At 45.2% G+C, this 27,196-nt stretch overlaps 1 protein-coding gene across 1 annotated transcript in view; it reads right to left on the bottom strand.

The window, feature by feature from the left end:
• Positions 1-10,669: 10,669 nt before the first annotated feature.
• The window catches only part of LOC121321019 (phospholipid-transporting ATPase VA-like), a 58,113-nt gene continuing 41,586 nt past the window's right edge, over positions 10,670-27,196 (bottom strand). The window contains exons 14-23 of the mRNA XM_041259916.1: positions 26,561-26,745; positions 25,163-25,487; positions 22,316-22,392; positions 20,904-21,029; positions 19,896-20,096; positions 18,635-18,715; positions 17,529-17,633; positions 15,896-16,083; positions 11,973-15,365; positions 10,670-11,903 (exon numbers count right to left, since the gene is read on the bottom strand). Coding sequence (XP_041115850.1) covers positions 14,639-15,365; positions 15,896-16,083; positions 17,529-17,633; positions 18,635-18,715; positions 19,896-20,096; positions 20,904-21,029; positions 22,316-22,392; positions 25,163-25,487; positions 26,561-26,745 — 2,015 coding nt within the window. The 3' untranslated portion in view covers positions 10,670-11,903; positions 11,973-14,638. The remainder of the gene's footprint in view (positions 11,904-11,972; positions 15,366-15,895; positions 16,084-17,528; positions 17,634-18,634; positions 18,716-19,895; positions 20,097-20,903; positions 21,030-22,315; positions 22,393-25,162; positions 25,488-26,560; positions 26,746-27,196) is intronic.

Raw genomic sequence — 27,196 nt, 5'->3', positions numbered from 1 at the left:
TTGGTAATAGAAAATCATAAGCTTTAGGGTCTGCCCAATGTTTAATATGTTTAATAGACCTCAGTGAGATCAATGAGATCTACAGGATTTCACAGTGCGAGAGACCTCAGTGAGATCTACAGGATTTCACAGTGCGAGATACTTCAGTGAGATCAATGAGATCTACAGGATTTCACAGGATCTCAGTGAGATCAATAAGATCTACAGTATAGACACAGAGCATGCTGCAAATATCTTGCTTCAAATATTCAAATTGAAGAAAGTGTCCCCCATCCCCCAGTTAACCAGACCTGCGGAAATGTATCAGTGCATGTGTGTGAGACATTCACTGAAGGGATGGCTGCACCACTGCTGAATAGGGTACTTTCCAGTCAGAAAACCTAATTAAAAATGTAATTACAAAACGCTTCTGAGAGAGAAAAGATTGAAATGAAACTCATCCATTAAATTAGAAAGGCCATCAGATCCTCTTATTCATCCTTCCAAGTGCCAGTGTGGAAAGGCAGGAAATACTGATGAGGAGAGACTCCAAGACACTGCATTGATCATGGATGACATTGGGCATAACCAGCTCCTCAAAAAGAACTTGCTTCCACAACAGCTTTCAAATCAGTTCAATGTAAATTATACTGCTGACACTATTTCTCTAGTTTATGAAATATGCATCGATGCTGACGAACACAAATTAAAAAAGCACAACTGGTCAGTACTTCAAGTTCACAGACCCACAGCAACGGAAGCACAATTCATTAATCAGCACACTGCAGCCACAGATGGTGCGTTCAGGGTGCAGAGACCCACCGCAGGGAAGTTTTTGGGACAAAGGTCATCCATCTTGCCTTTTTTTTGCGGCTCCGTGACTCTTTCATGTAGGTATCTCAGGATAAACTGAAGGGCACAGCATTTCTGCACACAGGAGCATGCTATATCCCCTTGGCAGCTCTATACACAGCAGTCTGCAATGAATATAGCATTTCTGATTAATTAAAAATAAAATTAAATCTGATGGTGATCAATAATAGAAACACAATTTATACCACTAATGTTATATTTCCATATGTTATTCTTATGTTATGTCATGAAGAGCTAGTGAGAGCATGTTTTATTATTTATGTTTTATTTGACTCACTGCACCACAGACACATACGATTGCTAAGCATACTGTGTACCATTTAAAACCAACACCGTCTCCAAAACACTAATAATCACAAAATATGAGACATCTTAACATGGAAGTGAACTATTTTTTTTTTTACTTACACCAGGGATGGAGAATGCACTTCTCTACACCCAGCCCCGTTTGCAGAGATGAGCTCTGTGCTGCCTGCTCTGCGCTGCGACCTGCTCTGTGCTGCCTGCTCTGCGCTACAACCTGCTCTGTGTTGCCTGCTCTGCGCTGCGACCTGCCCTGTGCTGCCTGCTCTGCGCTGCGACCTGCTCTGTGCTGCCTGCTCTGCACTACAACCTGCTCTGCGCTGCGACCTGCTCTGTGCTGCCTGCTCTGCGCTGCGACCTGCTCTGTGCTGCCTGCTCTGTGCTGCGACCTGCTCTGTGCTGCCTGCTCTGCGCTGCGACCTGCTCTGTGCTGCCTGCTCTGCACTACAACCTGCTCTGTGCTGCCTGCTCTGTGCTGCGACCTGCTCTGTGCTGCCTGCTCTGCACTACAACCTGCTCTGTGCTGCCTGCTCTGCACTACAACCTGCTCTGTGCTGCCTGCTCTGCACTACTACCTGCTCTGTGCTGCCTGCTCTGCACTACAACCTGCTCTGTGCTGCCTGCTCTGCACTACTACCTGCTCTGTGCTGCCTGCTCTGCGCTGCGACCTGCTCTGTGCTGCCTGCTCTGCGCTACGACCTGCTCTGTGCTGCCTGCTCTGCGCTGCGACCTGCTCTGTGCTGCCTGCTCTGCACTACGACCTGCTCTGTGCTGCGACCTGCTCTGTGCTGCCTGCTCTGCGCTGCGACCTGCTCTGTGCTGCCTGCTCTGCGCTGCGTCCTGCTCTGTGCTGCCTGCTCTGCGCTGCGTCCTGCTCTGTGCTGCCTGCTCTGCGCTGCGTCCTGCTCTGTGCTGCCTGCTCTGCGCTGCGTCCTGCTCTGTGCTGCCTGCTCTGCGCTGCGTCCTGCTCTGTGCTGCCTGCTCTGCGCTGCGTCCTGCTCTGTGCTGCCTGCTCTGCGCTGCGTCCTGCTCTGTGCTGCCTGCTCTGCGCTGCGACCTGCTCTGTGCTGCCTGCTCTGCGCTGCGACCTGCTCTGTGCTGCCTGCTCTGCGCTGCGACCTGCTCTGTGCTGCCTGCTCTGCGCTGCGACCTGCTCTGTGCTGCCTGCTCTGCGCTACAACCTGCTCTGTGCTGCCTGCTCTGCACTACTGCTCTGTGCTGCCTGCTCTGCACTACGACCTGCTCTGTGCTGCCTGCTCTGTGCTGCCTGCTCTGCGCTGCGACCTGCTCTGTGCTGCCTGCTCTGCGCTGCGACCTGCTCTGTGCTGCCTGCTCTGCGCTGCGTCCTGCTCTGTGCTGCCTGCTCTGCGCTGCGTCCTGCTCTGTGCTGCCTGCTCTGCGCTGCGACCTGCTCTGTGCTGCCTGCTCTGCGCTGCGACCTGCTCTGTGCTGCCTGCTCTGCGCTACGACCTGCTCTGTGCTGCCTGCTCTGCGCTGCGACCTGCTCTGTGCTGCCTGCTCTGCGCTGCGACCTGCTCTGTGCTGCCTGCTCTGCGCTGCGACCTGCTCTGTGCTGCCTGCTCTGCGCTGCGACCTGCTCTGTGCTGCCTGCTCTGCACTACGACCTGCTCTGTGCTGCCTGCTCTGCGCTGCGACCTGCTCTGTGCTGCCTGCTCTGCGCTACGACCTGCTCTGTGCTGCCTGCTCTGCGCTGCGACCTGCTCTGTGCTGCCTGCTCTGCGCTGCGACCTGCTCTGTGCTGCCTGCTCTGCGCTGCGGCCTGCTCTGTGCTGCCTGCTCTGCGCTGCGACCTGCTCTGTGCTGCCTGCTCTGCGCTGCGACCTGCTCTGTGCTGCCTGCTCTGCGCTGCGACCTGCTCTGTGCTGCCTGCTCTGCGCTGCGTCCTGCTCTGTGCTGCCTGCTCTGCGCTGCAACCTGCTCTGTGCTGCCTGCTCTGCGCTGCGTCCTGCTCTGTGCTGCCTGCTCTGCGCTGCGACCTGCTCTGTGCTGCCTGCTCTGCACTGCGACCTGCTCTGTGCTGCCTGCTCTGCGCTGCGTCCTGCTCTGTGCTGCCTGCTCTGCGCTGCGACCTGCTCTGTGCTGCCTGCTCTGCGCTGCGACCTGCTCTGTGCTGCCTGCTCTGCGCTGCGACCTGCTCTGTGCTGCCTGCTCTGTGCTGCCTGCTCTGTGCTGCCTGCTCTGCGCTGCGACCTGCTCTGTGCTGCCTGCTCTGCGCTACAACCTGCTCTGTGCTGCCTGCTCTGCGCTACTACCTGCTCTGTGCTGCCTGCTCTGCGCTGCGACCTGCTCTGTGCTGCCTGCTCTGCGCTACGACCTGCTCTGTGCTGCCTGCTCTGCACTACGACCTGCTCTGTGCTGCCTGCTCTGCGCTGCGACCTGCTCTGTGCTGCCTGCTCTGCACTACAACCTGCTCTGTGCTGCCTGCTCTGCACTACTACCTGCTCTGTGCTGCCTGCTCTGCGCTGCGACCTGCTCTGTGCTGCCTGCTCTGCGCTGCGACCTGCTCTGTGCTGCCTGCTCTGTGCTGCCTGCTCTGCGCTGCGACCTGCTCTGTGCTGCCTGCTCTGCGCTGCGACCTGCTCTGTGCTGCCTGCTCTGCGCTGCGACCTGCTCTGTGCTGCCTGCTCTGCGCTGCGACCTGCTCTGTGCTGCCTGCTCTGCACTACAACCTGCTCTGTGCTGCCTGCTCTGCGCTGCGACCTGCTCTGTGCTGCCTGCTCTGCGCTACCTGCTCTGTGCTACGACCTGCTCTGTGCTGCCTGCTCTGCGCTGCGACCTGCTCTGTGCTGCCTGCTCTTCGCTGCGACCTGCTCTGTGCTGCCTGCTCTGCGCTACGACCTGCTCTGTGCTGCCTGCTCTGCCTGCTCTGCACTATGACCTGTTCTGTACTGCCTGCTCTGTGCTGCCTGCTCTACACTACGACCTGCTCTTAGTTCTTGCCTGCTCTACGCTATGACCTGATCTGTACTGCCTGCTCTACGCTATGACCTGATCTGTACTGCCTGCTCTGCGCTATGACCTGATCTGTACTGCCTGCTCTGCGCTATGACCTGATCTGTGCTGGTCTTTAAAAAAATAAAAACGGTCCTTTGTTATCGCTTCTCTATTATTTAATGGAACAGGTGGGGGCGATCAAGAGAGCTGAAAGGTCACACTATCAGTTTATCTGGAATTAGGAATCCGATATATGGCAAAGCAACAAGGCCAAGAAAGCTCAAATCCAGCGTGAACAACAGAAAAAGCCATCATAAGCAGAGCTGGGGGACATTCTGGAGTCACACAGCATGATGCAAGCATCAAGGAGGCACACTGGGGCAGACGTTGTAAACAAACTGTACTGTCAAGCTTTTTTAATTTAGTAAAATGAACAGAAAGACTTACCCATGAAGCCAATGTAATATATATATTAGCAGAACTTGTATCTGCAGTGCATTGGAACAGGGCTGAGAAACAGCTTGAAGCAGAGGCATGCTCAGGTACAGGGATTCACTGCTAGATTTGTATCTGCAGTGCATTGGAACAGGACTGAGAAGCAGCTTGATTCAAAGGCATGCTCAGGTATAGGGATTCACTGCTAGATTTGTATCTGCAGTGCATTGGAACAGCGGTGAGAAGCAGCTTGAAGCAGAGGCATGCTCAGGTATAGGGATTCACTGCTAGATTTGTATCTGCAGTGCATTGGAACAGGGCTGAGAAGCAGCTTGAAGCAGAGGCTTGCTCAGGTATAGGGATTCACTGCTAGATTTGTATCTGCAGTGCATTGGAACAGGGGTGAGAAGGAGCTTGATTCAGAGGCATGCTCAGGTATAGGGATTCACTGCTAGATTTGTATCTGCAGTGCATTGGAACAGGGGTGAGAAGCAGCTTGATTCAGAGGCATGCTCAGGTATAGGGATTCACTGCTAGATTTGTATCTGCAGTGCATTGGAACAGGGGTGAGAAGCAGCTTGATGCAGAGGCATGCTCAGGTACAGGGATTCACTGCTAGATTTGTATCTGCAGTGCATTGGAACAGGACTGAGAAGCAGCTTGATTCAGAGGCATGCTCAGGTATAGGGATTCACTGCTAGATTTGTATCTGCAGTGCATTGGAACAGGGGTGAGAAGCAGCTTGATTCAGAGGCATGCTCAGGTATAGGGATTCACTGCTAGATTTGTATCTGCAGTGCATTGGAACAGGGCTGAGAAGCAGCTTGAAGCAGAGGCATGCTCAGGTATAGGGATTCACTGCTAGATTTGTATCTGCAGTGCATTGGAACAGGGGTGAGAAGCAGCTTGATTCAGAGGCATGCTCAGGTATAGGGATTCACTGCTAGATTTGTATCTGCAGTGCATTGGAACAGGGCTGAGAAGCAGCTTGAAGCAGAGGCATGCTCAGGTATAGGGATTCACTGCTAGATTTGTATCTGCAGTGCATTGGAACAGGGGTGAGAAGCAGCTTGATTCAGAGGCATGCTCAGGTATAGGGATTCACTGCTAGATTTGTATCTGCAGTGCATTGGAACAGGGCTGAGAAGCAGCTTGATTCAGAGGCATGCTCAGGTATAGGGATTCACTGCTAGATTTGTATCTGCAGTGCATTGGAACAGGGGTGAGAAGGAGCTTGATTCAGAGGCATGCTCAGGTATAGGGATTCACTGCTAGATTTGTATCTGCAGTGCATTGGAACAGGGCTGAGAAGCAGCTTGATTCAGAGGCATGCTCAGGTATAGGGATTCACTGCTAGATTTGTATCTGCAGTGCATTGGAACAGGGGTGAGAAGCAACTTGAAGCAGAGGCATGCTCAGGTACAGGGATTCACTGCTAGATTTGTATCTGCAGTGCATTGGAACAGGACTGAGAAGCAGCTTGATTCAGAGGCATGCTCAGGTATAGGGATTCACTGCTAGATTTGTATCTGCAGTGCATTGGAACAGGGCTGAGAAGCAGCTTGATTCAGAGGCATGCTCAGGTACAGGGATTCACTGCTAGATTTGTATCTGCAGTGCATTGGAACAGGGCTGAGAAGCAGCTTGAAGCAGAGGCATGCTCAGGTATAGGGATTCACTGCTAGATTTGTATCTGCAATGCATTGGAACAGGGGTGAGAAGCAGCTTGATTCAGAGGCATGCTCAGGTATAGGGATTCACTGCTAGATTTGTATCTGCAGTGCATTGGAACAGGGCTGAGAAGCAGCTTGAAGCAGAGGCATGCTCAGGTATAGGGATTCACTGCTAGATTTGTATCTGCAGTGTACTGGAACAGGAGTGAGAAGCAGCTTGATTCAGAGGCATGCTCAGGTACAGGGATTCACTGCTAGATTTGTATCTGCAGTGTATTGGAACAGGGGTGAGAAGCAGCTTGATTCAGAGGCATGCTCAGGTACAGGGATTCACTGCTAGATTTGTATCTGCAGTGCATTGGAACAGGGCTGAGAAGCAGCTTGATTCAGAGGCATGCTCAGGTATAGGGATTCACTGCTAGATTTGTATCTGCAGTGCATTGGAACAGGGCTGAGAAGCAGCTTGATGCAGAGGCATGCTCAGGTATAGGGATTCACTGTTAGTTTTGTATCTGCAGTGTATTGGAACAGGGCTGAGAAGCAGCTTGATTCAGAGGCATGCTCAGGTACAGGGATTCACTGCTAGATTTGTATCTGCAGTGCATTGGAACAGGGCTGAGAAGCAGCTTGAAGCAGAGGCATGTTCAGGTATAGGGATTCACTGCTAGATTTGTATCTGCAATGCATTGGAACAGGGGTGAGAAGCAGCTTGATTCAGAGGCATGCTCAGGTATAGGGATTCACTGCTAGATTTGTATCTGCAGTGCATTGGAACAGCAGTGAGAAGCAGCTTGAAGCAGAGGCATGCTCAGGTATAGGGATTCACTGCTAGATTTGTATCTGCAGTGTATTGGAACAGGGCTGAGAAGCAGCTTCATTCAGAGGCATGCTCAGGTATAGGGATTCACTGCTAGATTTGTATCTGCAGTGCATTGGAACAGGGCTGAGAAGCAGCTTGAAGCAGAGGCATGCTCAGGTATAGGGATTCACTGCTAGATTTGTACCTGCAGTGCATTGGAACAGGGCTGAGAAGCAGCTTGAAGCAGAGGCATGCTCAGGTACAGGGATTCACTGCTAGATTTGTATCTGCAGTGCATTGGAACAGGGGTGAGAAGCAGCTTGATTCAGAGGCATGCTCAGGTGTAGGATTCACTGTTAGGTTTGTATCTGCAGTGCATTGGAACAGGGCTGAGAAGCAGCTTGAAGCAGAGGCATGCTCAGGTACAGGGATTCACTGCTAGATTTGTATCTGCAGTGCATTGGAACAGGGCTGAGAAGCAGCTTGATTCAGAGGCATGCTCAGGTATAGGGATTCACTGTTAGATTTGTATCTGCAGTGTATTGGAACAGGGCTGAGAAGCAGCTTGATTCAGAGGCATGCTCAGGTATAGGGATTCACTGCTAGATTTGTATCTGAAGTGTACTGGAACAGGAGTGAGAAGCAGCTTGATTCAGAGGCATGCTCAGGTACAGGGATTCACTGCTAGATTTGTATCTGCAGTGCATTGGAACAGGGCTGAGAAGCAGCTTGAAGCAGAGGCATGCTCAGGTAAAGGGATTCACTGCTAGACAGAACTACAGCAATGCATTATACTTCTGATGAAGCAGAATAGATGTGATATTGTCTAAATACAAGGCTTTAATGATAGATGGGAGGAATTAAAAGTCGCTCCCAAGTGAAGAAACAGCGACTTCGTACGTATTAAAGTTAGTTCACCTGCAAGGTTTCACACCACTGGGACATTTTAATAATCCACAGGGTCCGCTTCCTGGATTCCTATTCCTATTTAATCCTACGCTGAACCCAATCTGTAGTATGTTGTATTTCACACGCACTCGTATCTAACCCTGGTGTAACTATCAACACTTATCTGCTCTTGAACTGCTCCGATATTAAACTGTACTGTGTTTTGTATTTGCTCTTATTAGGACTGAAGTCACTGTATTTTATATCTTGCTCTTGATTGTATGAATTGTATGATTGTATTGGAATTATTGATATGGATTTTTTGAATACAACTGCATGTTGCCCTGGGTTCATAAAAAAAAACAAAACACAACAACTAAAAAAAATAGCTAAATGATCTTAAAGGGAACTTGCAATTCAATACACATGACATTTCACACACAGAAAAGGCCAATGTCTTCATTAAAGACACAACATTTTGCTCATGCATAAGGTTATTTTTGATCAGCTTGACGATTGCTCTGCACAAACTCATCCCCATCCTCACATCCTGTCCGAGGCTTGCACTGGCTGAGCACCGGGGACTGGTTTGTAATGTTGAGCCCAGAAATAGTGTGGTATTGGCATTTGGTACCAGAAAGACATGACACATGTAACCCAGACTGCAACTTACACAAACTGCCAAAAAGAATGGGATGCAAGTAAAAATGCCGTTTTTCTGTTTTACATTTTCAGCCTCCTCTTTTCACAGTAAGAGTGCAAACACACAATTATGGAGGACATCAGACAATACTGGATGTGTTTGAATCTTTTAAATTCTGCATCCAGTGTTAAGGCACATTATATAGTTCTGTAAATACATATGCAGATTTATTGAGAAATACAGTATATGTGTAAAATAAACATTTTATAATGCATCTTCTTAACAGAACAAGGCTTTAGCAGAACAGTCACTGATGCTTTATATTGTGTGGCAAAAATGAATATTAAATAGATATTTAATATGCAATTGCATATTCAATTAATTTTAAATTAATATTTAACAGATATGCAATTTATATTAAATTTCTGTTTAATTATTCCTTGTTACCTTCCATTAATATTTAAGTCAGAGTAACTGTATTTTCACTTAAAAACATGTAAATAGGAAATTATTACATATTTTCAACGGTAAAAAAACGTAATATAAATGAACGTGACATGCAATTACATTCTCAGTCGACATTTGCATAACATTTAGCAAGAAACCAGCTGTTGTATATTTATAAAATATTAATTTAACATGAATTTAATATGCAATTGCACATCTATTTAATATAAATTTATGCCATGCAATATAAAGCGTTACCAAACGTTATATTCTATGCTAGATACCAAATACAGTCTTATATATATATATATATATATATATATATATATATATATATATATATATATATATATATATATATATATATATATAGATATTCTTTTTTGCATTAGAAATGCATATACTACATTCTGAACAGATCCTTGAATTCCTGATTTAGAAATTCTGAGAATAATGAAATGGACACAGACAGAGTTATTGGTCCCACAGTTTGAAAGTATTAAAGTACAGACACACCCAGGTCAAGCACAGGTTGCTTCTGTACCCAAACACAACTAGTAGATCCAGCATCAAACGCTTCGAACATTTAACAATAACAATAAACTCAGGCACTTTAGAACAGAATACAAATACAATGAAAAAGGCTTTGTGCTAAACCAGTTTGAAGTTTGAAATGCGCTGTGGAGAGCTACATGGATTTCCTTTTTAAATATTGAAGGCTAAACACTGCAACTGCAGAATGCGCATGTGTGGCATTGCTGCTACTCTTTTAAATGTACTTCTGTAGAGTGTAACTGGATTTGTGGTGCACAGCAATGACAAAACTGACTCAAGTATTGTAGGATCCCCCACCCCCCCAAACCGAAATAAGGCATTTTCACAAAATTCAATATTGTAAAGCTAATCTGTGACAGACATTGTTTGAGTACATTTTGAAATGGATAGTTTACTATTTATCCTTGTACCTTTCATTTCATGTATTCTTTTGTAACAGAGAGATTTACACACAAGAGAGACAGACAGACAGACTCAGGAAAAATAAATTGTCAGCAGCTTTTGAGTTTTACATTTTCAGCATGGATACTTCACATCTAGTCTAAATTTATCCACACTGTATTTCTTCACAATCTAAAGAATATAGTCTCAATAAGGGAACTAGACACATTGAACAGACCTGAACCCCACAAATCCAGAATCTGCTGAAGGAGTGATCAAATTCATAGAGCAATCATACCTGTATATCTGAAGACTGCAGCATCACTGTGCTCTGTAGAACAAATCGCAGCTGTATATCTGGACTGCATCACTGTGCTCTGTAGAACAACCACACCTGTATACCTGAAGACTGCATCATCACTGTGCTCTGTAGTATTTTCTAAGTTCTGCAAATCAGATGGAATGCAGATCAGAGTATGGCACGGTGTACTGGGCTATGAAGTAGAATGCAGATGAGAGTATGGCACGGTGTACTGGGGGTATGAAGTAGAATGCTGGTAAGAGTATGGCATGGTGTACTGGGGGTATGAAGTAGAATGCTGACGAGCGTATGGCACAGTGTACTGGGGTATGAAGTAGAATGCTGATCAGAGTATGGCATGGTGTACTGGGGTATGAAGTAGAATGCTGACGAGCGTATGGCACAGTGTACATGAAGTAGAATGCTGATCAGTGTACTGGGGTATGAAGTAGAATGCTGATCAGAGTATGGCACAGTGTACTGGGGTATGAAGTAGAATGCTGATCAGAGTATGGCACAGTGTACTGGGGTATGAAGTAGAATGCTGATCAGAGTATGGCACAGTGTACTGGGGTATGAAGTAGAATGCTGATCAGAGTATGGCACAGTGTACTGGGGTATGAAGTAGAATGCTGATCAGAGTATGGCACAGTGTAGTGGGGTATGAAGTAGAATGCTGATCAGAGTATGGCACAGTGTACTGGGGTATGAAGTAGAATGCTGATCAGAGTATGGCACAGTGTACTGGGGTATGAAGTAGAATGCTGATCAGAGTATGGCACAGTGTACTGGGGTATGAAGTAGAATGCTGATCAGAGTATGGCACAGTGTACTGGGGTATGAAGTAGAATGCTGATCAGAGTATGGCACAGTGTACTGGGGTATGAAGTAGAATGCTGATCACAGTATGGCACAGTGTACTGGGGTATGAAGTAGAATGCTGATCACAGTATGGCACAGTGTACTGGGGTATGAAGTAGAATGCTGATCAGAGTATGGCACAGTGTAGTGGGGTATGAAGTAGAATGCTGATCAGAGTATGGCACAGTGTACTGGGGTATGAAGTAGAATGCTGATCAGAGTATGGCACAGTGTACTGGGGTATGAAGTAGAATGCTGATCAGAGTATGGCACAGTGTACAAGGGTATGAAGTAGAATGCGGATCAGAGTATCGCACGGTGTACTGGGGTATGAAGTTATGTTTATGATTCCATAAACATTCAAACTAAGGTCTATATCCACTCAATTAATTTAGTGAGTCTATTTGCTCTGTTGTATGTAAATATATCGTTTTTTGCGTGAATTATTTTCTTTATTAACCTACTTGAACACTGCTGTTATCCATCCTGCACAATGCAGACAGTTTAAAAAGAGCACACAGTGCCAGGCTCGTGTGTGTTTGAGCCACAGTATAAATGTAAAGCTGTGCTGGGGATGCCGAGGCTCAAACACAGGAGGGATGTCGACTGCATTCAGTGATGCATTTCTATAGAGGTCACTGTGGAGATGTGACCTCTGTGTGAAGCAGAAGCACACTCGAAGGGTATGGCACAGACATTAAAATAGAGACAATCAGCTTGGAGATGTGACCTCCTCTGTGTGAAGCAGAAGCACACTCGAAGGGTATGGCACAGACATTAAAATACAGACAATCAGCTTGGAGATGTGACCTCCTCTGTGTGAAGCAGAAGCACACTCGAAGGGTATGGCACAGACATTAAAATACTCAGAGATGTGACCTCCTCTGTGTGAAGCAGAAGCGCTCTCGAAGGGTATGGCACAGACATTAAAATAGAGACGATCACCTTGGAGATGTGACCTCTGTGTGTGAAGCAGAAGCACACTCGAAGGGTATGGCACAGACATTAAAATAGAGACAATCAGCTTGGAGATGTGACCTCCTTTGTGTGAAGCAGAAGCGCTCAAGAAGGGTATGGCACAGACATTAAAATAGAGACGATCACCTTGGAGATGTGACCTCCTCTGTGTGAAGCAGAAGCACACTCGAAGGGTATGGCACAGACATTAAAATAGAGACAATCAGCTTGGAGATGTGACCTCTGTGTGAAGCAGAAGCACACTCGAAGGGTATGGCACAGACATTAAAATAGAGACAATCAGCTTGGAGATGTGACCTCCTCTGTGTGAAGCAGAAGCGCTCTCGAAGGGTATGGCACAGACATTAAAATAGAGACAATCAGCTTGGAGATGTGACCTCCTCTGTGTGAAGCAGAAGCGCTCTTGAAGGGTATGGCACAGACATTAAAATAGAGATGATCACCTTGGAGATGTGACCTCTGTGTGAAGCAGAAGCACACTCGAAGGGTATGGCACAGACATTAAAATAGAGACAATCAGCTTGGAGATGTGACCTCCTCTGTGTGAAGCAGAAGCGCTCTCGAAGGGTATGGCACAGACATTAAAATAGAGACAATCAGCTTGGAGATGTGACCTCCTCTGTGTGAAGCAGAAGCGCTCTCGAAGGGTATGGCACAGACATTAAAATGCCTTTGATACAATCTGCATGACTACACATAGCTTACTCAGCAACAGACTGTTTACTTATATATTTGTTTTGAAGACTAGCCCACGGTGTAGTTGCTATATCTGTTCCATCTCATAACCAGAATGACACTCTCAAGTAGAAATCAGGTCATGGGAATCGGCTATACCGCATGCCTGGAGTGTCAGGCAAACATAAAAACAACCCTGTTGCATACAATAATAATTCTCATTAAGGGATTTATATTTAAAACTCATCTTCTGGCTGTAGTTCTTGGCTTGCACTTCCTGCCATTTGCAGGACTATACGCAGTAACAGCACTACTAGAAAATAGAAGCTGGTAGAACTACAGCAAATGCATGTACAGTTTGAACAGAGCAATGAATGCAGCAAACACTGGAGTAACTTCAAAGAGGGGTTCTTATAATTATATAATTATTATATAAACTATCAGGTTTGGTCATACATGACTAGCTTGATTTACCAGGAAAAAGGCAATTCCGATGCTTTAGACTTTTATAGGTACACTGATTAATACGCTTGAAAACTAGGAATCATACGACATGTAACCCTGGAATGAAGTGTGTGCATTGAGAGGCAATGCAAAGGAGCTGAATCACGTGACATGTCATATTATAGGATCTGAATCACGTGACATGTCATATGATAGGAGCTGAATCACGTGACGTCATATTGTAGGATCTGAATCACGTGACATGTCATATGATAGGAGCTGAATCACGTGACATGTCATATGATAGGAGCTGAATCACGTGACGTCATATTGTAGGATCTGAATCACGTGACATGTCATATGATAGGAGCTGAATCACGTGACATGTCATATTGTAGGATCTGAATCACGTGACATGTCATATTATAGGATCTGAATCACGTGACATCATATTGTAGGATCTGAATCACGTGACATGTCATATGATAGGAGCTGAATCACGTGACATTGTAAGATCTGAATCACGTGACATGTCATATTATAGGAGCTGAATCACGTGACATGTCATATTTTAGGCCTGAATCACGTGACATGTCATATTTTAGCTGATACTTATTATTCGTATACAATGGGCAGAAGCAACGATTCAGAGTTTGAAAGAGGCATGCTTGTGCATTTCAATCTCAGGCTGAACCAGAGAAGCTGCGTTAAGAAATGGGAAATACCCAGAAGACAACTACTGACTGATCTATGTACAGCGGGGAAGAGGAGGGCTGAAGAGACACATAACAGGTATCAACCAAGAACCACGATTATAATGGCAGCTGCATCGAACACAAACGCTGCAAATATAATGACCGAGCCCTGCACATTGCTTCATAACTATTACACTTCTGTGTGCATCCAACTGTATCTCATGTCTCAGTTGTGAATATACTTCCAACTGTCCTTCAAGAAGTTTAATTCTGAGATCCTTTAACCCTTTTTGTACTTAATATCAAGCGCAAATTGCAATGACTTTGAGCAAGTGCTCTTATTAAAATACCCAGTAACACATTTCCTCTCTCTACAGTGATCCATAAAAACAGTACTTAAGAGGTATTTTTTTTAGTTCTGATCATTTTGAAGCGCAGAAACAATATTTGGTGTAACTTTTGTAATATCTGATGTGCTGATTAATATGTTTGTGTTTGGTCATGAGATGAAAACTTCTTGTAAACTTTCCGATGACATTAAAACAACACATACCTCAATCTTATGCTCTCAAAAACAAGAGAAACTGGAAAGCTTTTTAGATTGTAAACCTAAAAAAAAATTAAATACTAGAACTACAGATTGTAGCAACTTACAGGACATAAAACATACTCTGGAAATGTTGATGATGGAATAGTATTGTACAACTGCTGTGCAAATTGAATCATATAAATAGTCTGTAATAAAACACTATCTCATAACAATGTTGTTTGGAGAGCTCCCTCTTTTAAACGGTCTGGAACAGCTGCCTTCACTTCACTGCTGACCGGGGTCACAAGCTGCTGCTTTTGTATAACCTGCAGATCCCAGTGTGGGCGTGTGCTGGTGGCTAAAGGGCTGCCACCCTTCTTCTCAGCAGTTTGCAACATGCTTTGCGAGGACTCTGCCTGCACTGCACTCCCAGGCTGATTAAACAATGCAGCGGATGTTATCCAGTTCAGTAAATCGAAGTCCCCGATGGGGTCCAGTCTGAAGCCGTCTTCACAGAAGGAGGACTCAGAGTCTACAGCAGCCTGCGGAGCTTCTGAATAAGGCAGCGTGTTGGCATCTGAAGCCCGATGGCTCTTTGGTTTTGAAAACGGATCCTCATCCTGTGCATCTCCAGAAGGGTCACTTCTGCTCGGGCTTGCCCCTCTCTCTCTGTCCCGTCTATCTGCTTGAGCGGCTGAGCCGTTCCCTGGCTGGTCGAAGTCTCTGGAGGCTTCACGGAGCTGGCGGGAGTGGGATTCAGCTGCTCTGTAATCCATTGGGAAAGGCCCTGGAAACAAGTGGAAAGAGGGTCCGGGACCAAACGGCGATTCTACTGTTGTACTTCGTTGACGAAGAATTTTGCTTCGTTTATCCGATGGAAGTTCATCCAGCTGCCGTCCTTGTTGGACCGGGGTAGGGAGCAGCGTTCCCTGAAACACTCGCTGTAAGTATCTGAAAGTTAAAGACGTGCCCTCTGTTAGTGGAACTGAAGCTGGGCATGGAGGCGGCTCGCACTGATGCTTTCCATCTCTGCTCAGGGGGCGATTACAGTACCAAAGAACCAGACAATCAAAGCACAGATGCAATGGCAGATTATACGTGCAGATACTGCAGTTGAAATGGGACTCATTATATACAGTGTGGTATGAATACAGTTAGGCAATACAAACAGTTCAATTAAAATACATTTTAGTTGCACTTGTATACAAATGTAATGTATATTGGTAATACCTTCTATTCTGGCCTTAATAAGCAAAAAGATAAGTACATTCATACGTATCAATTATTTCTTCAGCTCTTCTAGCGAACTGAGTTTTGAAAATACTGAAGGTTAAGCATTTCAATTGAAACAAAAAAAAGCTATTTGAATTTCTGAATTTAAAAATGCATTGATAAAAATTATTATTTTTTTTTGTCTAGAACTTGAAGAAAAAATGACTTGCGGCAGTCCTAAAGGCACATCTGGGTGGTAACGAGCCTACCTGGGAAGCAGAGCAACGATGGGGGTGAGAGCACAAAGCAGGTAGAACATGGGGTCTCCCATGAGCCTCTGCATGGTCCAGTAGGGATTGGATGGAGGGTAACATGTAGGGCAGGAAGCGTTGTAGCACAGCGCTACAGTGAAGAACAGGGCGAGGCTGAACACAATGGAGGCCCAGTTGAGCCAGGTCTGAAATAGAAAGAAAAAAACCTTCATATGAATATATGACAAGGAGCTTTCAGATCACAGTCGAGGTGGCAGCTACTCTCAATGGAACACGTGCCTCGATAACAGAGCAGCACTTGAACTCAGAATGAGCGCATGAAAGCAAAAACACTGAAACTTGAACTCAGAATGAGCGCATGAAAGTAAAAACACTGAAACTTGAACTCAGAATGAAAAACACTGAAACTTGAACTCAGAATGAGCGCATGAAAGTAAAAACACTGAAACTTGAACTCAGAATGAGCGCATGAAAGTAAAAACACTGAAACTTAAAAAACACTGAAACTTGAACTCAGAATGAGCGCATGAAAGTAAAAACACTGAAACTTGAACTCAGAATGAGCGCATGAAAGCAAAAACACTGAAACTTGAACTCAGAATGAGCACATGAAAGTAAAAAAAACCCTGAAACTTACACTTGTCACCCAATTAACAGGTGTCATGATGTTTCAACGAAGAACAAATACGCTCTTCTAAAGTGGGATTTATTCCAGTAATAAAAGAAAATAAAGTTTCCAGCCCTAATTATAATGTGAACGTACACAGCACATTGAGAAGGTTCTTCTAATATTCTGATTGGGCCTGTTTGAGGTCGATTGCACCCCCTTATAAACTTGAGTTGGATCTTTGGCCTGTCCGCTCTGAGAGGGTTGCATTTCTGTAATAGCTGCAGAATGCGGCTGACAGGTAGACATCTCCACCCAATTACAGATTTGACAGCAATACGATATTTTAACAAAACAGCTGTCTCAACAAAATCCATGACAGTGTTGTTCAGAAATACTTGCATAGACCCACCAGCCAGCAATCTCAAAAGAGCCAATTCAAACCTCGATGTTAACACCTTGCCAGCAGGTTAATAGGACCTCAACAGCACGCAAACCATGCACATGCTGTTGGGAATACAACCTGCTCTCCAGTCCAAGTGATCTCCCTGAAATCATAGCATCTAGTGGGCAACACCAGAACAGAATGGCTCTCAGGCACACTGCCAGTCCCTCATTGACACTGTTTCGCTTGACACACTTCGATTCACTTACTGCGTAGCATGGCTTTTACATCACTTTGTAACTGCTGTCCAATATATATGGTCAAGTACTTATTTATTTAAACCTATGACAGAATTTGCACCCCACTTTCTCCCAATCTGAACATCCAAATCTCAATGCGATCTTGCCGCTGCAAACCATGTACTCAGGAGGGCTGAGATCAAAGTCATTTTCACCTGATGAGGCGAAGCAGCAGGTGTTGCAAAGTTACTGAACCCTAGAAGCACAAGTTCATCAAGTACCTCCACTGTTTGTTTGAACCCCCCTTTCCCTTCACAGAGGTGTGCTAAACACCCCAAAACGTTGGGAAGTGTGCTCTTATCTCTATAGATAGACAGATAGTCAGTTTCCTCTGCTTACCCATGTCTTTGTTTCAATGCCTAAATGCATCAGGATAGTGAAAAGAGCCAAGGTGGTGACCGGAGTTCCCCAAGTAAACAAATCCACATCGGAGTCAGCATAGGCCTAAAACACAAAACAACAAGAATCCATAGAGAAATATGCAAAGGAGCTCCATGAACTGGGACCAGACCTCAATGAGCATTCCCATTGCACTCGGACCTCAAAGAGCATTCCCATTGCACTCAGACCTCAATGAGCAATCCCATTGCACTCAGACCTCAATGAGCAATCCCATTGCACTCACACCTCAATGAGCAATCCCATTGCACTCACACCTCAATGAGCAATCCCATTGCACTCAGACCTCAATGAGCATTCCCATTGCACTCAGACCTCAATGAGCAATCCCATTGCACTCACACCTCAATGAGCAATCCCATTGCACTCACACCTCAATGAGCAATCCCATTGCACTCACACCTCAATGAGCATTCCCATTGCACTCAGACCTCAATGAGCATTCCCATTGCACTCAGACCTCAATGAGCATTCCCATTGCACTCAGACCTCAAAGAGCATTCCCATTGCACTCAGACCTCAAAGAGCATTCCCATTGCACTCAGACCTCAATGACCAATCCCACTGCACTCAGACCTCAATGACCATTCCCATGCACTCAGACCTCAATGAGCATTCCCACTGCACTCAGACCTCAAACAGCATTCCCACTGCACTCAGACCTCAAACAGCATTCCCACTGCACTCAGACCTCAAACAGCATTCCCATGCACTCAGACCTCAATGAGCATTCCCATTGCACTCAGACATCAATGAGCATTCCCATTGCACTACACTGGGGTTTAACCATCCATAGCACACAGCAAGATCTAGGACAAAAAAAAGGGCACATTGTAACAGCTCTACATACATAATCTTAAACGCGTGTAACTTAAAATAAGCACAACATGCACTTCACTAAAACTACTATAAACATTTCAGAATATGTTTGACAGTCTCTGGACTTTGATCTGACAGTACAGAGTGGCTAACACCTTTGTATCTATATCAAGGCTGGGTAGCCACACTGCAGCACACGTAGTTTGAAACAAACAAAGGGGACTTACAAAATAAGGAATGAAAAAGCAGACGAGGCTTTGGTAGAAGGCATCTATCATATTCATCCAGAACATGTGTGGCTTATATTCCTAAAAGAAGAAAAGGGAATGTTATTCCCAGGTTAGTTCTTTACAGTTTCACATGCTTTAGGAGCTGTCATGATGATGGCTGCAGATTCTGGTTTCAATCAAACTCATCCGTCTCCGAGGGAGAAGCCCTGGAGCGAGTGAGTGCAGCATTCTGACATGTTTCTCTTTCTCAAATTAGAAACGAGTCTTATTAGAGAATAGGTTAAAGAATCACGAGTGGTATAAAGCTGGACAAGTGGTTCCCTATATAACAATGGGACCCATTATACTCATGTTGCCTGGGATCAGTATCCTCACACAAGGAAAATCAAAAGCTTCACTAATGAAGAGGTGCCCCCCCCCCCCCCTCCTCCCATGCAATAGAATGCAAGGGCTTCAGAACAGAATGGAAGTTTATGATAAAGAACATGGTGGAATAGAATGCAAGGGCTTCAGAACAGAATGGAAGTTTATGATAAAGAACATGGTGGAATAGAATGCAAGGGCTGCAGAAATGAATGGATGTTTATGATAAAGAAATTAAAGGGATTCCCCCCCCCCCCCGGGGTACAATACCATGTGACAAGAGTTTAGAAACAAGCGGAGGAGCTTTGAGGACAGCATGCCATGTTAGCCTGGGTGGCTCTGAAAGCTGTACAAGATCCATGATGTTACTGCACTGACAACCTCCAACAATCTCAATCGAATACACTATATTAATAGCAAACAGAGCCACAGCCCACGCGTCATGCTGCTCTTGAAGGAACTGATCCTACACAAACCACCTTCACAATTTAGGCACTGGATTTCAAATTCTCTCAGATCGGCATTTTATACCCTACAGAAAAACTTCAACCTAATAAATCTGATTCTTCAGCACAATTCCTGTCTTGAGCATTGAAATGATTGAAGAACAGTAAAACAGATTGAGGTCGGGTATCTGCTGTGTATGGGGGGGGGGGGGGGGGCGGTGGTAGGGCATTTCTACGAAGAACTGCATTGTTTTGCAAGCCAAGGACACATTGTATGGCCGGATATTATTTAAAAAATGTAGCATGCAACACAGGCAAGCATTATAAAATAGCAGATTATGGTAAAGCATAATCATCAACATGGCAAACCAGGGTAAACTATAGTGAATGCAGAATATAGCCATGTGCTAAACTTTCCCAAGGGAGCTGTGGGAACGTGTGCAGCGTACCTCAGAGTCGTGCCCGTTTCTGTAGAGCTCAGGCAGAGCTAACAGAGTCTCCGAGGAGACGTCCTTGTCCAGGATCCCGGTAACAAGTTGAGGAAAGGAAGAGAACATCAGGTTAAAGAAAATAAGGTACCACTGATCCATCATGGCCGATCCCGAGAACCCACAGTAAAACTGGAACCAGAAGAGAATGGCTACGAACATCTGGAATAGAGAACAAAACGAGAAGAAATAAGCATTTCTTAGGGAAGAGCTGCGTGAACATCTGGAATAGAGAACAAAACAAGAAGAAATAAGCATTGCTTGGGGTAGAGCTGCATGCACATCTGGAATAGAGAACAAAACAAGAAGAAATAAGCATTGCTTAGGGTAGAGCTGTATGCACATCTGGAATAGAGAACAAAACAAGAAGAAATAAGCATTGCTTAGGGTAGAGTTAGACTGCTGTGGAATGTCACATTACATGCACCTCTAGTATACTACCCTGCTACATACAATACTACAGCCCACCTATACTGGGCATCCCCTATATAATGCTTTTTTATATTTTAGTCTGCAGCACAACTGTTGAAGGTACAACATGTACAGTTCCTATCACTCTTACAACGGTGCCACACGAATCTGCATGTTAAATCTGTCAGACACAACGTGCTCCTGTACCATTTCCTATATACTGAATTCCAAAAGCAGCGCACTGGTGCTTGGAAGTACCAGAGCTGAATAATTGGTCTGGCATGAGATCTGGTGCAGCACGTCTGGTGAACCCAGTGATTAGCAGAAGACCCCCAGCAGAGAGTTCTAGTTCGAGGGCCACGTACAGTAGCTCTTACTTGTGAGGATGTATTCTTCTACCTCAAGTATGGACAAACAGATATCAAGAACATTCCAAGAAGCTGCAGGTAAATCAGACTGGACTTCACACCTGTGCTAATTGGATTAGAACGTTCTACACTGTGCTTGGGAATAATTCCAGGATGAGGAATGACAATAAAAAATAAGATAGAAACTTACTGCATTTTTGTAGAAAAAATAGAGGATCATATTGGCAAGTCGAGAGTAGCACCAGTGTCCATGAACCAGGAGGAGTTTCTCCAAATACTGGAACCGTGGGACTGCAAAGTCACTGGCCATGACAGCCTGGCAAAGGAAGAGTTTAATATGAGAGATCAGCCCAGCAGTGACACTTTGCATAAAGATCATTCAGAAAGACATACAGTAGTAATTGTGCATCACCCACACCCTCTCCAGAGTGCAGCACACAGCAGTGTATCAGCATCACCCACACCCTCTCCAGAGTGCAGCACACAGCAGTGTATCAGCATCACCCACACCCTCTCCAGAGTGCAGCACACAGCAGTGTATCAGCATCACCCACACCCTCTCCAGAGTGCAGCACACAGCAGTGTATCAGCATCACCCACACCCTCTCCAGAGTGCAGCACACAGCAGTGTATCAGCATCACCCACACCCTCTCCAGAGTGCAGCACACAGCAGTGTATCAGCATCACCCACACCCTCTCCAGAGTGCAGCACACAGCAGTGTATCAGCATCACCCACACCCTCTCCAGAGTGCAGCACACAGCAGTGTATCAGCATCACCCACACCCTCTCCAGAGTGCAGCACACAGCAGTGTATCAGCATCACCCACACCCTCTCCAGAGTGCAGCACACAGCAGTGTATCAGCATCACCCACACCCTCTCCAGAGTGCAGCACACAGCAGTGTATCAGTATCACCCACACCCTCTCCAGAGTGCAGCACACAGCAGTGTTGGAAGTGCAATTGGAAGTGCAATTGGAATGATCCCATATCACTGCTCCACAGCATTCATTGGTCATACTTCACAAACATGCGATGCACTGCATGTCAGGATGATCCCCATTACAATCCATGCCTGGGTTTAAACCCTGAGTGCCCTCGTCAGTACAGCGGCGGGGCAAAGGTGCTCAAACAGGGCTTCCTGCTGACTACACTGTAGCATTAAATCAAACACGCCACACAGGACTTTATCCCATTTGCAGACATTAAAGGATGTGTCACGGTTTGAATGCAACACTCCCTTTGCTCTGGGTTCATCACAATTCTTTCCACGATTACCTTCATGAATACTGAAGCATGCCTAACATGCTACTCGACAGAATGATTCTTTTTTCTTTTCCTTTTTTCTCTTCCCCATGGTGGTGTAAAGACAGCTTCATTTACCTTATCACAGGCTTAAGGCAGAAGCATAATTAACCTTCCAGGAGACTTCTTTGGGGCGAAACATATGCTGCATTTCAAGCAAGGATAATTTTTACTAAGACCAACTGGTACCCCTGAGAGCAACTTACAGCCTCATCATTTTGAACATCCCTTCCCTGCAAAGCAGCATAAAACTGGGCATATAAGCAGCAGCCATAGAGAAAGTGCTAAAGCTTTACCTGCATGCCTTCCTGTCCAGAGATTCCCACTCCCACATCAGCGACCTGGATCATGCTGACATCATTAGCTCCATCACCTAGGATTAATGAGGTAGACAAGGAACAGTGTTTACCAGCCCCTCCAGAGACACAGGCATGATTAATGGAAACACAGCCATGATGAAACACTGCCAAGCTAGCAAAATCAGAGCAGCACTTTACAAAAAACTAAACAAAAACCTACTGTGCTATGCTGCCTGTTCAAGTCACCTTCTGTCCTCCTCACTTTCACAGGCCACTTCTTCACTGCATTGTTTAAATACGTTCCATGCTAATGCAACTAGTGTGCTGAAGGACATGCTGTTTATCATGATACAGGACCAGAAGCATGCAAATGGCCCTCCATGAAGAAATATGAATTGCAGGTTAATGTCTAACCTTTTAACAAAGTAATCCTTCAATTATAATCTCATCTTATTACACATCTTACAAAGTAGCCCATCAGGAACATCTCATGCACCATATCAAGATCAATATTGCATCGTGACCTCAGTGTAGTGTGCTCCGTATCAAGATCAGTATTGCATTGTGACCTCAGTGTAGTGTGCTCCGTATCAAGATCAATATTGCATCGTGACCTCAGTGTAGTGTGCTCCGTATCAAGATCAGTATTGCATTGTGACCTCAGTGTAGTGTGCTCCGTATCAAGATCAGTATTGCATTGTGACCTCAGTGTAGTGTGCTCCGTATCAAGATCAATATTGCATCGTGACCTCAGTGTAGTGTGCTCCGTATCAAGATCAGTATTGCATTGTGACCTCAGTGTAGTGTGCTCCGTATCAAGATCAGTATTGCATCGTGACCTCAGTGTAGTGTGCTCCGTATCAAGATCAGTATTGCATTGTGACCTCAGTGTAGTGTGCTCCGTATCAAGATCAATATTGCATCGTGACCTCAGTGTAGTGTGCTCCGTATCAAGATCAATATTGCATCGTGACCTCAGTGTAGTGTGCTCCGTATCAAGATCAATATTGCATTGTGACCTCAGTGTAGTGTGCTCCGTATCAAGATCAATATTGCATCGTGACCTCAGTGTAGTGTGCTCCGTATCAAGATCAGTATTGCATTGTGACCTCAGTGTAGTGTGCTCCGTATCAAGATCAGTATTGCATTGTGACCTCAGTGTAGTGTGCTCCGTATCAAGATCAGTATTGCATCGTGACCTCAGTGTAGTGTGCTCCGTATCAAGATCAATATTGCATCGTGACCTCAGTGTAGTGTGCTCCGTATCAAGATCAATATTGCATCGTGACCTCAGTGTAGTGTGCTCCGTATCAAGATCAATATTGCATCGTGACCTCAGTGTAGTGTGCTGATCCCTGCACCGTATCAAGATCAGTATTGCATTGTGACCTCAGTGTAGTGTGCTGATACCCTCTAGAGAACATCAAGATCAGTATTGCATCCTGACCTCAGTGTAGTGTGCTGATAGCCTGATCTCATATCAAGATCAAATATTGCATTGTGACCTCAGTGTAGTGTGCTGTCAAGCCCCCTGCAATCAGTACACAAGATCACTATTGCACTTACAAGTGACCTCACGTGTAAGTATGCTGATCCACCTTTTCCTTTATCAAGATCAGTATTGCATTGTGACCTCAGTGTAGTGTGCTGATACACCTCTAGAGAACAGAGAGCTTCCCATAGACAGCATCCTTCAGCAACATTCTACTAAACCAGGCTGGGCTGATAGCAACGGATCTCATTAAACACATCCTAACGTGGAAATATCTCAAATGTAAAGAGGGAGCCCTATCTGCAGTTAAGAGGCAACGCACAGGGACACACAGGGAGTCATGTCAAGCACCCCTGCAATCAGTACACACACAAGCACTATAGACTGACTTACAAGGAGAGTGATCTGGACGAGTAAGGAATATTCAGAGCCACCTTTTCCTTTATATATACGACTTCTATGTGTGTCTCACTTCTATATACAGTCTTGCACTGATAGCAGTATTACTCTACAGTCTAATTGCACTTGCCTATTGATCAGCACATTATTAAATCTACAACGACTGGCATTATTATAGTACTTGCCTATTGATCAGCAGTATTATTACTCTTACATATACAGTACTTGCCTATTGATCATCAGTTTTATTACTCTTACCTCTATATACAGTACTTGCCTATTGATCAGCAGTATTATTACTCTATACCTCTACATACAGCACTTGCCTATTGATCAGCAGTATTATTACTCTTACCTCTATATTCAGTACTTGCCTATTGATCAGCAGTATTATTACTCTATACCTCTACATACAGCACTTGCCTATTGATCAGCAGTATTATTACTCTATACCTCTACATACAGCACTTGCCTATTGATCAGCAGTATTATTACTCTTACCTCTATATTCAGTACTTGCCTATTGATCAGCAGTATTATTACTCTATACCTCTACATACAGCACTTGCCTATTGATCAGCAGTATTATTACTCTTACCTCTATATTCAGTACTTGCCTATTGATCAGCAGTATTATTACTCTTACTTCTATATACAGTACTTGCCTATTGATCAGCAGTATTATTACTCTTACCTCTATATACAGTACTTGCCTATTGATCAGCAGTATTATTACTCTTACCTCTATATTCAGTACTTGCCTATTGATCAGCAGTATTATTACTCTTACCTCTATATTCAGTACTTGCCTATTGATCAGCAGTATTATTACTCTTACCTCTATATACAGTACTTGCCTATTGATCAGCAGTATTATTACTCTTACTTCTATATACAGTACTTGCCTATTGATCAGCAGTATTATTACTCTTACCTCTATATTCAGTACTTGCCTATTGCCAAGGTCATTACTTTGAGCTTGTTCCGAACCAGTTTCACCACCATGCTTTTCTGTAAAGGAGTGGATCGACAGCACAGCACTGATCTGCAGCTTCTGGCCACAGCAAGGAATTTGTCTTCCAGCCGTTTATCCAGAGCGTATGCCAAGGTTCTGCCATCAATAACCAGACCCAGGCGGAGAACCGAGGAGGAGGAGGAAGGGATTTGGAACGGGGTGAAGTCAACCTCAAAGTCTCCAGCAGCAGGGTTGAGAGTGTTATTGACAAACTTGGATTGAATGTAGTGTATACTCTCATCCAGAAGAACAGCACAGGCTTCCTGGAACAAAACAACAAAAACACATCAGCATCTCTTAACCAGGAGAGCTGTCTGTCTTATGAGAGCTTTATAAACGAACTCCATTCTCACATGTTTCCATTCCGAGATCGGTCTGGATCACAACCCATGATATCCCACATGGTAGGAGAGTCATTCAAATTCTTGGTCTTAAACTCATATTTCTGACTTGAACCCTGACAGCCCTTATCCCAAACTTGTGTCTTCCAGGGTTAAAATCTAAAAACGGAATCCAAACTCTTATAAAAAAAACAAACAAAATGTATACTAAATATTAGAGTGTGACAAATAACTGTGCATTCGGTGCACCCAGCCCTACATCTCCAATATCCCACACGACTCCTACAGTGCACCCAGCCCTACATCTCCAATATCCCACACGACTCCTACAGTGCCCCCAGCCCTACATCTCCAATATCCCACACGACTCCTACAGTGCACCCAGCCCTACATCTCCGATATCCCACACGACTCCTACAGTGCACCCAGCCCTACATCTCCGATATCCCACACGACTCCTACAGTGCACCCAGCCCTACATCTCCAATATCCCACACGACTCCTACAGTCCACCCAGCCCTACATCTCCGATATCCCACACGACTCCTACAGTGCCCCCAGCCCTACATCTCCTATCCCACACGACTCCTCAGTCCAGCCCTACATCTCCGATATCCCACACGACTCCTACAGGTCCAAACCTCCATCATGGACAGCATTTCAATAGACAGACCAGAGCAGCGGCTGAATGATGATCTTTGTGGTGCAAATGCGTTACACTCGGTTCACTGTGGCACTCCTTATACAAGTTTACAGCTGTATTTTTGCACAGTATTGTTGCAGCTTTATCATGTTTTCCCCTCATGGTTATACTATGCATTTACCACAGTTTACCATACCTCACTGCTCTTTACCATGCTTTTACTACAAGTTATTACACCGCTGTGCTGTTACCATGAGAAACTCATAAGGGGCTGAACATGCCTAGCTGCTATCCTACATTCTTCCACAATGCTGGGAGGTGTACAGTGAATAGTACTGTGCTTCTCACTCACTGGTGTTTCAGCGTTCAGAGTGATGATCTCTTCCTCGTGGTCCAGCAGTTTGCAGGAGTAGGCAATGTTGATTGCGGTTTCTTGTTTGTCCCCCGTGAGAACCCAGACCTGTAACCCAGCCTTGCGGAGAGCAGCAATGGCTTCAGGAACACCGTCCTGCAGGCGGTCTTCAATACCAGTGGCACCTGCCGTGACGATACATTAACAAGAGCAATAATACATCTGAAACAGTCACAGCAATGCTACATCTGAAACACAGACACAGTCACAGCAATGCTGCATTTGAAACACAGTCACAGCAATGCTACATCTGAAACACAGACACAGTCACAGTAAAGCTACATCTGAAACACATTCACAGCAATACTACATCTGAAACACACACACAGTCACAGCAAAACTACAACTGAAACACAGTCACAGCAATACTACATCTGAAACACAGACACAGTCACAGCAATACTACATCTGAAACACAGACACAGTCACAGCAATGCTGCATTTGAAACAGTCACAGCAACACTACATCTGAAACACAGTCACAGCAACACTACATCTGAAACACAGTCAGTCACAGCAATGCTACATCTGAAACACAGTCACAGCAATGTTATATCTGAAACACACACAGTCACA

This window comes from Polyodon spathula, chromosome 9 (assembly GCF_017654505.1).
Source record: "Polyodon spathula isolate WHYD16114869_AA chromosome 9, ASM1765450v1, whole genome shotgun sequence".
In the NCBI taxonomy this organism is placed as follows: domain Eukaryota; kingdom Metazoa; phylum Chordata; class Actinopteri; order Acipenseriformes; family Polyodontidae; genus Polyodon; species Polyodon spathula.
This window is presented reverse-complemented; position numbering and strand designations above follow the sequence as displayed.